The sequence below is a fragment of the Kogia breviceps genome, chromosome 7 (assembly GCF_026419965.1).
Source record: "Kogia breviceps isolate mKogBre1 chromosome 7, mKogBre1 haplotype 1, whole genome shotgun sequence".
In the NCBI taxonomy this organism is placed as follows: Eukaryota; Metazoa; Chordata; class Mammalia; order Artiodactyla; family Physeteridae; genus Kogia; species Kogia breviceps.
Genome location: NC_081316.1, coordinates 32,953,087 through 32,966,517, shown reverse-complemented (window position 1 = coordinate 32,966,517; position 13,431 = coordinate 32,953,087). Strand labels below are relative to the sequence as shown.

The 13,431-nt window shown below is 34.8% G+C and overlaps 1 protein-coding gene across 3 annotated transcripts in view; it reads left to right on the top strand.

The window, feature by feature from the left end:
* LUZP2 (leucine zipper protein 2) overlaps positions 1-13,431 on the top strand; it is a 415,984-nt gene that overhangs the window by 193,687 nt on the left and 208,866 nt on the right. For 2 of the 3 annotated variants that reach the window (XM_059068958.2, XM_067038082.1), the window contains exons 2-3: positions 8,850-8,963; positions 12,693-12,763. Coding sequence is in view for 2 of the 3 variants with exons in the window: in XM_067038082.1 (XP_066894183.1) it covers positions 8,850-8,963; positions 12,693-12,763 (185 nt within the window). In the remaining variant the exon portion in view is untranslated. Of the gene's footprint in view, positions 1-8,845; positions 8,964-12,692; positions 12,764-13,431 lie in introns of all 3 variants that reach the window. The other variant, XM_067038081.1, reaches the window with a different exon arrangement.

Here is a 13,431-nt window from a genome sequence, read left to right as displayed (position 1 = left end):
AATAGTAGTACTAGACAACATTCATGCAATCAAAGATTTCAATTTTGTGGTGAGACATATACATACATGTAAATAATATACATAAATATACATAAATCATACATACATAAACAATATACTATTAATATAAATGAATATTACACATAAATATTATAATAAATTACACTGTTAATATAAGACTCTGAAGGGAGATGGAGAATAGAGAAAGAGAAGAGACTGGCTTGATGTATGTGGAGGTTTTGTGTTGTGAAATCAACTAGAGTATGACTTTTTTGAGGGTTTTGGCTATTAGGAAGAATTTAATATATGATTATTAGGGGGATTTATTTTAATTTCAGTTTCAGTTTATTCATACAAATGAAAATGGACAAAAACACATTTAGGGACTTCCCTGGTGGTCCAGTGGTAAAGGTTCTGCCTACCAATGTGGGGGACGCGGGTTTGATCCCTGGTCGGGGAACTAAGATCCCACATGCCGCAGGGCAACTAAGCCCGTGTGCCACAACTCCTGAACCCTTGCACCTCAACTAGAGAGGCTGGGTGCTGCAAACTACGGAGCCCACACACTCTGGAGCCCTTGTGCTACAACTACAGAGCCAACACACTCTGGAGCCCTCGCCCCATAACTAGAGAGAGAAAAAAAAATTTAATATTTTCAAGAAATTCTCTTCAGTTGCTGATTAACCAAACACAGGACACATAGGATGAATGGGGATCAGCAAAGGAAACTGAAGAAATATGAAGATAGTTTCAAGCCAGAAGGCAAGCAGCCTTGACCTTGACATAGCCCAAGGAACCACTTGTTTTGAACTATAAGTGGATCCAAATAGAACTTTAAGTTTAGAAAGTCTGATTCGAAATCAGTGTGTTAAATGGATTGGAGAAGCAAATAAGAAGTCAGTTAATATAGTGCTATAAATAGATAATGAAGAATTGAACTGACAGTAAGATTGGGTAGTTGCAAATAAAAGTGTTCAAATATTCACTAAAAGTTTCATCTTTAGTGAAATTAGACAAGTTTGTTGTCAAACAATTTTGGAGCCAGTGGAAAAACTGGAAAAAAATTTTCAAAAAAATCCCTTTGAAGGCATTGGAGAACCACCAATGCACAGGTGGCAAGTACTCAAAGGACCAATCCTTGAGAAATGAACTACAGGAATTAACTCAGCAATTGTGTTCACGTAACAGATCATTTGCAAATATGACCATAATCATTCTTCTTCTTACTTACATGCTCATTTACAATATGACTTTTTTTTTTTTGCGGTATGCGGGCCTTTCACTGCTCTGGCCCCTCGTGTTGCGGAGCACAGGCTCCGGACACGCAGGCTCAACGGCCATGGCTCACAGGCCCAGCTGCTCCGCGACATGTGGGATCCTCCCTGACCGGGGCACGAACCCGCGTCCCCTGCATCAGCAGGCGGACTCTCAACCACTGCGCCACCAGGGAAGCCCCAGGGGCAAGAGAATCTTGAAGAAAAAGATAACATTCAAGTTTTCAGATCACAGGATATGTACATTTCACAATTTTATAAACTACATTATTTGAGACAATGGCATTAACAAAAGGATAGATGAATAGAAAAATCTGATAGATTAAATAACATAGGAACAGGCAATTTTAGTTTAGAAAATGAATTTATGAAAAAATGGCATTGCAAAATACGGGGAAGTAATTATATGTCTACCAAATGGTTCTGAGTTATTTGTATATACATATGAAAATAAATGTATTTTGACCCCTAAGCATTCAATACAAAAAATTTCAGGTGGATTGCAGACCTAAAATGTGAAGAGTTAAATGAATAATTTAACTAATTATTCAATAATTAAGCTTCTAGACAATAACATAGTAAGTAAGCCTACATTTCTTAATTTGGGTATAAAAGAGACAACTCGTAATATAAAAGATTAATAATTTTGTCTATATTTGTATTATCAATACAAATATATTTGTACTCATCAAAAGACACCATTAAGAAATTGAGAATTCAAGCAGCAAAGTAGGGAATTTTTTCAATACATTTAACCAACAAACATCTCCTATTTGGAATATATAAATACCTCCTATGAATCAGTATTAAGCAATGGACAAACTAATGGGAAAAAGGCAAAAGGCATGAACAAGCATTTTATAAAAGAAAATATGCAAATATTATCTTTAGTAAAGTGCTCACTATGAATCAACAGTAAAATGCAAATTATAGCTAAATTGAGATGCTATTACAAAACTACTAGAGTGACTGAAATAAAAAAAAAAAATACTGACAATACTAGTGTTAATAAGAATGTGAAATGGACTTCACTTCTACTCTCTAGCAGTTTGGAGAATTCTTTGGCAGTATTTACTAAAGTTGTACAAAGGCATACTCTATAATAGAGCAATTCCATTCTTAGATATATACCCAGCATACATGTATTTATATGTTAAATACAAGGCATATAAAATATTAATAGCAGCATTATTCACAACAGTCAAAAACTGGAAAAAAGCACAAGTGTCTGTCAACCCTAGAATACATTACAGCATAATTATTTACTAGTGTACCAAGAAGCAATAAAAAATAAACTATTTCTCTACAGAAATTTAATGTTGTATAAAACAAGTCAAACACAAAAGACATTCAGTGATTGTACTTGTATAAATTTGAAACATAGGCAAATGATTATAAAGTAATAGAAGTCAGAATGTTAGCTCTGTTTGGGGAGAGCTTTTGAAAATACACTTTGGGTATTTTCAAAAGTGTATTTTCTGTTTGTAAAATTTTTTGTCATGAGATTGTGCACTTTTTTCTGCATGAAAGTTATAACTCAATAAAAATTTTACTTTATAAAATGGACTGTGAAAAATGGTATCGCCTGAAAATTACAGTAAACAGTTGCATACATTTTGCTCAGTGGTGAAACATAATTAATACATCTATTTTAAAGTCAAGCAGAAGATAAAAGACATTATCATCATTTTCTCTATTCAACATTGTTTTGGAGGTCTTAGCCAGTGCAATTAGCAAAGAAAAAAAATAAATGTTATAACTATTAGAAAAAAGTGTTGTCTGCTTAAAAAAACCAAACGAATCAACTGAGTAACGCTAGAACTAAGTTTGTTTAATAAGATATCCAGAATCAAGATCAACTTATAAAGTCAATAGCTTTAAAAGAAGCTGGCAATATTCATTTAGACAATTGAATGGAAAAACCCATCCACAATAACAGCAATAGGTCTAACAAGAAATGAATAAGAACTCTATGAAATAACTGTAAAACATTACTGAATTGTATAAAATAACTAGAACAATATATGATACACTGTATGTTTCTGGACCAGAAGATGACTTATTGTTATCTAGTTCCCTAAATGTAACTATAATATGAATGCGATTTTATATTTATAACTATAATATGAATGCGAATTCCCTGTTGGAGTTTTTGAGAAATTGACAAGCTGATTCTAAAATTCACTGAGAAGAAACAAATACAGAAAAAAATTTCAGTAAAACTATGAATGAAAACAGTAGGGTAAAATCTAGGAAATATCAAAATATAGTGCACAGTTCCAGTAACTAAACCATGATATGGCTCTGAGACAAATTCACCTATAGATCAGAATAGAGAATTCAAAACATACAGTAAAAAGGAATTTGATACATAAGAAAAATGTCATTTCAAAATCAGTGATGAAAGGATTGTCCCAATTATGCTAAAATAATTGGCTATCCATATCTAAGTTATATTCCTACCTTTTACCATATGTATAAAACATATTCCAAAATTAATTTGGTAGTTTAGCAAGAATTAACAATTAATGCATTCTCATAAGCCTGCACAAACTTTTAAAGAATAATATTGGGATGGAGAAGATCCACCTGTGCAAGAACAATTCAGATGCCATAAAGGAAAATATTTATCTAGAAATATATTTTTTAAATTGTAGGGGATGATAAATTGAAATACTAATAACAGATTTGGAAAATGTTTTCCATATATCAGTAATAACAACTAAAAACTGTACTGGACCCAGACAGTCTATAAATCAATATGTTAGATAACTGTTATGGATTGAATTGTGTCCCCCCCAAAATTCATATATTGAAGTCCTAACCCATCAAATGTAACATGATTTGGAGATGGGTGTTTGCAGAATTTGTCAAGTTAACATGAGGTCACTGGAGTGGGCTCTAAATCAATATGACTGGTGTCCTTATAAAAAAGGAAAATTTGGACATGGAGTTGCACGTAGAAGACAATGTGAAGAGACATAGAGGGAAGACAGCCATCTGCAAGCCAAGGGGACAGCCCTAGAACAGATCCTTCCTTCACTGCCCTCATAAGAAGCTATCTCTACCAACAACTTGATTTTGGATTTCTAGACTCTAGAATTGTGAGACAAAAAATTCTCTTGTTTGAGTCACCCATCCTGTGGTATCTTATTATAGCAGCCCCAGAAAAGTAATACAATAATGAATCCAAAATTTAAATAGGTAAATGGCCTAGACAGATAACTTATAGAGGAAGAAATACAAGTGCTGATTAAGGTAATGAAAATATAATCCGTCTTTTTAAGGAAGTGATTGGAAATTATATCAGAAAGAAGATATCATTGTTCACCCATGCCATCAAGAAATATTATATAAAGGGAGGGAGGACAATTTCCAGTTCAGGTGAAAGTGTTGAGAAGAATATCAGAATACACTGTACTGATAAGAGAAGTACAGACTAGCCTAGTTTACAGGAAGACAATTTACTGTCACCTATCAAAATTAACATGTCTACTTTAGAGTGAAATATTTCCACTTCTGGGAACATATGTCATAGAAAATTTTAGGAAAAATATTTTTACCCATTTATATGTACTTCATTACTTTTCAAGAGAGAAAGAAAAATTGAAAACACCTAAAATGTCCAGTGGTGAAATATACTACAGTATGGGCATAATGGATTTTAATATGGGTAGACATGGAAAGAGCTCCAAGACAAACAAGACAGTTGCAAAACATGACTGCATGAGGGTCGTATTTTTTGTTTTATGGGGAAAAAACATGTATTGGAAGATAAACATGCACTCATTTGTAAGTGTAAGAAGATCTGATAAGATGCTAACCAATGCTTCTGTCAAGGTAGTTTTCTTCTACAGAGTAGCTGATTTTCTCTTTCATAAGGTCTTTGAATGATTGAATTTAGAGTGTTGCTATTAACACTTTTGACTATATTTTTCTGATAAATGATTTCTTCATGGTTCTTAGTGTATTTGCCAGAAAATAAAGGAATTAAAATTGGTTTTCCTTTCCTCATGAAGTTATTTGAATGCCAGATATGAGAATGAAATTAAAAGATGATTATAAATAATTATAAAACAAATGCTATTCACAATTTTATTTAATGGCAAATAATAAATGGCAAATAAATCCAAATACTGAAAACTTATATATACAACAGTGATGGAAGAAATCACACAGAATAAGTTTTGTGATGGGCACAGTGAACTTTTATCTATAAAGAACTCCTAGCCAATCAGTATGTTCTTAACAGTATAATGGCAAACACAGTGGACACTGGAGACTGACTGATACACTTCCTTGATATGTTCTTGGAAATTATTATTCCTATGACTCAATTTCTTCAGCGGTAAAATGGAATTAATACTAGTGTTTATTAATACTAGTGCTTATCTCATAGAGTTGTTCTGAAGATTAGATGAGTGAATGAATATATGTAAGACCATCTTGCATATAATACATTGTCAGTGCTTGTAATCTAACACTGTGATTTATTATGGTCACTTAAGATAATTTTAGAGATGTGTTTATTGTCACAAATAGGCAGGAAAAAAAATCATGTCATGAAGTAAGGTTGTATAATTAGAAGTAGATGACGATGTGCCTTGCTATTTATTATTTGACTTTGCTAGTAAGTCTGAAAGGAAACCTGGGGCATTAATAACTATCTTATTACTGGCTGATTACTGTTCATCCGTGAAAATCTCAAGGCCGGGGAGAAATATTGAGGTTCTTGCAGTGGAGCATTCCAATTTCCTTCAAACAAGAGGAATGTGAAGAGTGTTAGAAACCTGCATTTAAAAAATGAGAAAAGGCAAAGAATTGTAATAGAAACCTATTGCAGATGGGGTGCATTTATTAATCATGACTAAGGCCATTGGTAGACCCAGTTACTTTATAATTCTGCAGAAAGACTATAAATTCATCAAATTTCTCAGTCATACATATTTTATACTTTTAAAAATGAATTATCTACTGTGGGTTCAAAAACTTATATAAGTTGCTGCAACTAACACATAACAATCTGTGTGAGGTCCAGTAGCATTGCATTTTACAGACAAAGAAACTAAAGATGAGAGAATTTGAGCTATTTTCCAACAAGTTTAATGTTGAACTTGTCAACCCAACTTTGACTAAAAAGCTGTTCATACAATGGATTCTCTCTCAGTGAAGGGCTGTGTTTAACTGTTGCCTAAACCAGAGACATGGCAACATTAATAACTAACTCCTTCCCACGCTTTCCCTATAACACACATACAAAATTAAAAATTTTAATTATACATTATTGATTCAGTTTTATATGTTTTGCTGAAATCAAGCCAAGCTTCCCTGTCTCTACTGCTTCTAAACTAATTTAGGCCACCACAGTCTTTTCCGTGGCTTATTTCAGTGGTAACTTCCTTAACAGTCTCCTTTTCTCCAGATTTTTTCCATCCTCCAGTACATTTCCCAGTTTTTACCCAGGGAAATCTTTCCAAAACATAAAACTGACCATGTCACTCCCTGCTTAAAACCCTTCAATTGCTTGCCCTTGATTCCTTTTTTTTCCCTTTTTTTTTATAGATAAGTTCATTTGTGTCATATATTTTAACTTTTTATTTTATATTGGAGTATAGCCAATTAACAATGTTGTGATAGTTTCAGGCGCACAGCAAAGCAACTCAGCCATACATATACATGTATCCATTCTCTCCCAGACTCCCCTCCCATCCAGGCTGCCACATAACATTGAGCAGAGTTCCCTGTGCTATACAGTAGGCCCTTGTTGGTTATCCACTTTAAATATAGCAGTATGTACATGTCGATTCCAAACTCCCTAACTATCCCCTCCCCCAACCCTTTCCCCCGGTAACCATAAGTTCGTTCTCTAAGTTTGTGAGTCTGTTTCTGTTTTGTAAATAAGTTCGTTTGTATCATTTCTTTTTAGATTCCGTATATAAGGAATATCATACAATACCTCTCTTTCTCTGACTTACTTCACTCAGTATGACAATCTCTAGGTCCGTCCAAGTTGCTGCAAACGGCATTATTTCATTGAGTAATGTTCCATTGTATATATATACCACATCTTCTTTATCCAGTCCTCTGTTGATGGACATTGAGATTGCTTGCATGTCTTCCCCTTGTTTTCCAAACAATGCCCATACTCCTAACCATCATTTAAGAGTTTTGCAGGGCTTCGCTGGTGGCGCAGTGGTTGAGAGTCCGCCTGCCGATGCAGGGGACACGGGTTCGTGCCCCGGTGCGGGAAGATCCCACATGCCGCAGAGCGGCTGGGCCCGAGAGCCATGGCCACTGAGCCTGTGCGTCTGGAGCCTGTGCTCCGCAACAAGAGAGGCCACAGCAGTGAGAGGCCCGCGTACCGCAAAAATCAAACAAACAAAAAAAGAGTTTTGCATACTTTTGCTCATGCTCTCCACATCCTCATTTCAGCAGCAAATCTCTCTACCCCCATTTTCTACTCCAAACCTTCTGACATTTATGCATTTATTTTTTAATTCAGTAAGCTCATTTTCATTAGTATTTACATATGCTTTCCCCCTTTCATATAGCTAAATTCTATTTATATTTCAAAATGCATATATTTTATATTACTTTTACCAGGAGTTCTTCCCCGGTTTCATGATTCTAATCTCTAATCACCTGTGTGTACCAATTAATCATTTTTAACCTTTCCCTATCAGGTATAGTTCTGTGCTGCACTGACAACTGTTTCCTTGCTACATTCTTCCCCCACACATGCACACTTGCTATAATATATATAAATACACACACACACACAAATATACACACTATTTGTTCATTCATTCCTTAAGTAGGATCTTAGGGTAGTAACTTAATTTTTCTGAGCCCAGTCTTTTATATCGGCAAAATTAGAATAACAATACCTGTCTTATTATCTTGCAAAGTCCATATGAGAAAAATGGAAAAAAAATGTACATGTATATGTATGATAATGAGATGTCTTTCCTTCATTGTAATAGATAACAAGTCTGTTCAAATTTCACTGTAATTACTATCGTTATTGACTGATTTTTAGAGGTATTTTCTTTAATAGCAATAGAGATTTTGAAAGGAGTACCTTTTCAGTGCACTTCATTCCCTACAAACCAAAGGCGAAGCAAAGCCTCTCCATTCTGCTCTGGTTCCACCCCCAAGTTTGTACCCCCAGTGTCAGAACCTGTCTATATCTCTGATCTACATTGGTTCAAATCAAATATCTTGCTGTAAAACTTAAAGGACCTTAGAAAAAGGTGTGTAATGTCATGGAAAATATCTATTTGCCAAGAGGTATCTGATAAATTGTGTTATACAGGCAAAAGATGTGCAGTGTTTTTCTGGAAAGTCTATAGCCTGGATAGTCCTCAATGCAAAATGAAACATTTCTTTAAAAAACTGGTATTTCAATTTTCCCTTTTTAGATGAACTAATAAAAACAAAACATCCTAGTAATTAAGGTTTCAGTTTATCTAGATTTTGCTTAAAATGCAAGGGTCTGTGATTATGGCCAAAATGACTAGAGCCAAGTGAAGGCATTTGGGGGGCCCTCATGCCTTTTCTTTCTGTGTTAGACAGGACTATGAAGAGCTAGAAAAGCAGCTGAAGCAAGTCTTTAAGGAGCGAAGCACCATCCTCCGTCAGCTGACAAAAACATCAAGAGAACTTGATGGAATTAAAGTCAACCTTCAGGTGAGATGAAAACTAATTTTCTCAGCAGCAAAGGGTAAGGAGTCACCTGGTCTGTCTCAGTGGGTTAACATGTAAAGACTTCTGCATTTTTTACCAGTTTTGAATATATTTCTGGGCTTGAACATGAGTTATTATTTATTATTATATGAGCTTTGAAAAGAAATGTCATTTGAAATCCAGTCTGGGAATCTGTGGTTTGCAGATTCAGTAATGAGAAAACTGTGTGCTTGGCAAAGCCATCAATTTCTCACAGTTTCTAAGATCAGTTTGACCCCTGTGTTTTTTATATTACAAAATGATGAAAAGCAGTTACGGCTAAGAGTTATAAATGAACATAGAAATGATCTCTTGAAGAGAACTTTAAATTCCACAAAGGACAGTTCTGAAAATTCTTTAATAAACCTCATTACTAAGATGGGTAAATGCCTTGCAAAGGAAAGTGTCAGCTGTGAAAAGGTATTAGCACTCAGTGAAATCTAAATCAAAAACCAAAGACAAGATCTATATCTGATAAGAAAAGTTTCTGAAATATCTGAGAATATATTTTAATATTTTACTTTAACATTGTATTTATTGAATAAATACTGTATACTAAAAGCTTTGCATGTATTATAGGATTTAATTCTCATAATATGTCAATGAGGGTAGGCATTATAAATGTGAGTTTTCTTGTTACACATGAGGAATCATGCTTGAATGTCACAGAGGAAACCAGAGTTTAAATGCAGGCATCCTGACTCCAGAGCCGGTCTGTTAGTTATCGCACTGAGCCAAGTTTCTGAACCTTGTGTAATCACCATTGTTCTTAGCTCTTTAGTCCCATGATGATGATTATGGTGTCAGTAACCCCTACAGTTTATTGAATGTGGTCTCTTGTGTTAGGTCCTCTTTCTCCAATTTTTAATTAATTTTCACATGATGATTATGCTATGATTATTATTAGCCTCATTTTACAGGTGAGAAAACAGAGTTAGAAAAGGGCTCGGAATCTGAGAGCACAGAGGAAGTTAGGAGGTGGATCTGATATTTTGAACCCAACACCCAAGCTCTTGTTCCAGAAGTTGTATTACATCTTGAGAACATGAAAATAGCAGAAAAATTACTCACACTCCAGTAGGATACAGTGACAGGTAGCAAGATGGTAACAGTGCAGGAATAACAGTTCTATGGTAGAAGTTTGCACAGAGCACTAGGGACGCACCGACTAGGATGAAAATGGGTGCATATTGATTTCCATATAGGAAGTTGAGGGCAGAACGCTACCTTTTCATTAAGTAGAAATTCACAAGTTTTATGAGGCTTCAAAGAATATTTAGGACACCTGCACCTTCTTAGAAGCATGAAACACCTGGCACGTTGAGAATTTTTCAAGCTTATGGTGAAATAAATGCCCATGAGTGGTCAGTACTTCCAGCCAGGACACTCAGTATCTCTATACTAGCAGCCTAAGTTAAGTCAACCTAAGTGTCCATCGATAGATGAATGGATAAAGAAGATGTGGCACATATATATAATGGAATATTACTCAGCCATAGCAAGAAACGAAATTGAGTTATTTGTAGTGAAGTGAATGGACCTAGAGACTGTCATACAGAGTGAAGTAAGTCAGAAAGAGAAAAACAAATACCATAAATACCGTATGCTAACACATATATATGGAATCCCCAAAAAGACATCGAATTACAGTCTAGGAAATTACTTGAAATAAATGTACAATTTTGTGGAGTTACTTTTTGAAAGGGTAATACATCTATCACTAAATGTAACTGCAATCTTTTAAAATGCCTTTTATTTATTTTGTGACAGCCATTGTGCAAGGTGTTTTTTAATTTAATTTTTATCTTATTAAAGCCCCTCAACAAGCTTTTCACAAAATAAGATAATATTTTACTCATTGTACAGTGAGGAAGCAATATTCAAAGAGGCCACAGGAATCTCCCAAAGTCATACATCTAATAAATGTTGATTCCAGGTTTCAAACTCTTAGTAAATAAATAAATATATTGCCCATTGTACACATTTTTTCCAGTGGGGCTTCATAAAGACATGAGCTTTGAAAGCCTTGTTCACCTCTGTAACCATAGCACCTGGATGGCATCACAATATAGATCCATAAATAAACATTGTATTAATTAAGTAGTAGGTATATCAATCTTTGGTACCCTCAAAGTCATCAAAATTATTTTCCAAGACGTATACCCCACTTCTCTTGACATTGCTGGGGAAATAATATTCAAATACTCATGAGTTCTTCTAATTGCATATATTTTCCAGACCCTCATCTGCATACCTACCCTCTTCATATTTTCATTTCTTCATTTCATGTTTTGTTTTGTTTTTAATTTCTTGAGGATAGTGCCATGCCCTTTTAATCTTTGTTTCCTTCAGAATGCCTGGGTGTAGAAGATGGTAAAATGAATAAACATATTTTTATTATACTTTTCACCAAGTGCTTTCACACATCTATTATCCCCTTTGAGTTTTCCAGTAACTGTCTAATGTAGGCTCTTCAAAATTCTCATCCCTGTATATCAGATAAGGAAGCCAAAGTGCAGATTTTGTGACCTGCCCCAGGTCATATGGCCATGATGCACTTTGAACTGTAAATCCCATGATTGGTGATTTTCCCCCAAACCTGCTTTTTTGTGTTTTATGTCAAGCTACTCTTTTCAAATGAACAGAGAACCTTTTATTTGCTGCTTCCTAATAATGATATCAATCAGTCATTTTAAGGAAAAGGGTTCTCTTGTGATGTTCCCCCCACCACATCCATATCAGAATGCTTAACTTACTACATGAAAATTGTTTCTAGCATTAGGCTGAAAAATTGGCGAAGTCAGACACTATGGCTTTGTTGTTAAATAAATATTAGGTAAGCAATATATTTGCCATTCTTGTTATTGTCAGTTCCTTACCTGTCATAGCTACTCTTTTCACAAACAATATTATTGCCTCTGTTTCAACTTTTAATATCAAAAAGGATAGGTTACCCTGTTAAATAATATACTAAGTATAAATAAGAAAGTTTTCAGGGAAGGATTAACGGGTCAGATTCTCTAATGAGAAAAGCTCAGTGGGCTTTTCTCTTTTAATTCATGGTCTGTCAATGCTGAATTTGCCAGAGTAAATAAACAGTAATGACTGAGGTGGTATTTTTTTTTCTTTAATACACTATCTATACAGAACAGTTACAATTTTAAATGGTCCTAGTTTTTCTATGCGTTCTAATGCGTTACTCATAAATAATAAACAAGACCAAACAGGTGCATGCCATTTGACTGCTTTCATCCTCATGTATTATTACTTAGCTTATTTAGGGAGGCTTTTTATGTCCCCTTGTGTTTGTAGAAACTATGCCAGAACCAGTTTAACATGCCTGCAGAGAACATGGTAGAACTTCAAATGAAGAGCAGAAGATATGTTTTATATTCACTTATAAAGAGACCTAGGTATTTGGAGAGTACTTTCTCCTCCACTGAACCTCTAAAGGCTGAATCTCAGTTCATTCCCTTTCACTCACTGTGTAGCACTTGCACCACTTGGTGTCATAAATTGTGCATCCTGAGAGCCTATGTGCATCCTGAGAGCCATGGGGACCATCATGGCCTCATTTGCACATTCTTATTTCAGGGCATAAGTGCAGCCACACCTTGTGCCATAAACACAAAAGTAAAGTAAGCTTCAGTTTATCACCTGAATAAGACTTCCTTTTCCAACTTTTCTTATCAGAATTTGAAAAATGATGAGAAATCTGCCAAAACTGATGTTCAGAAGCTTCTGGAAGTAGGTCAGAAACAAAGGTAAGGCTGTGTTTTCCTTTTATTTTCTTAGTTCTTTTTCTCCATAGCCAAACTCCATTCAGAGACTTCACAAGAATAAGTTTATTCTAAATGCATTCATTTCTTTATATTCTTACTTACACTTTAATGTATAAGAATCTTGTTCAAATGTAGATCCTTATAAAATAAGTGTAGGGTGGCGCTTAAGATTCTGCATTTCTAACACGTTCCCTGGTGACGGGTGACCCCGATACTGATGCTGCTTGTCTGCAGATCTCAATTCACCTGTTAAGGATCTGGAGTACTTTCCTTTATTGTCCCACTAAGATGGGCCCACATAAGTCTGCCCATCAATAGATCCAATAACAATGACATCAGTGGGCTTTTTTTTTTTTTTTTCCCAGATTCTGTGATCTGAAGTTTATAACTTGTAGAGGATTTTGGCTGTTTTTAATAGTATCAAAACTTGATCGTGGCGATAGTGGTGGTGGGTGGTAAGAAATGGGATAAACTTAACACAGTAGAATTGGAACAGTTTTATTATTGTTGCATGTTTATTTTGGAAAGAAGTGAACTATAAGCTAGATTTCTATGCAGTATTAAAAAAACTATAGGACTTGAAGTTGCTTCTCAAGAAAAAAAAAAAAAAGCCAAGGTATTTTAAGGTAGAAACAAGCCAGTATTTGTTA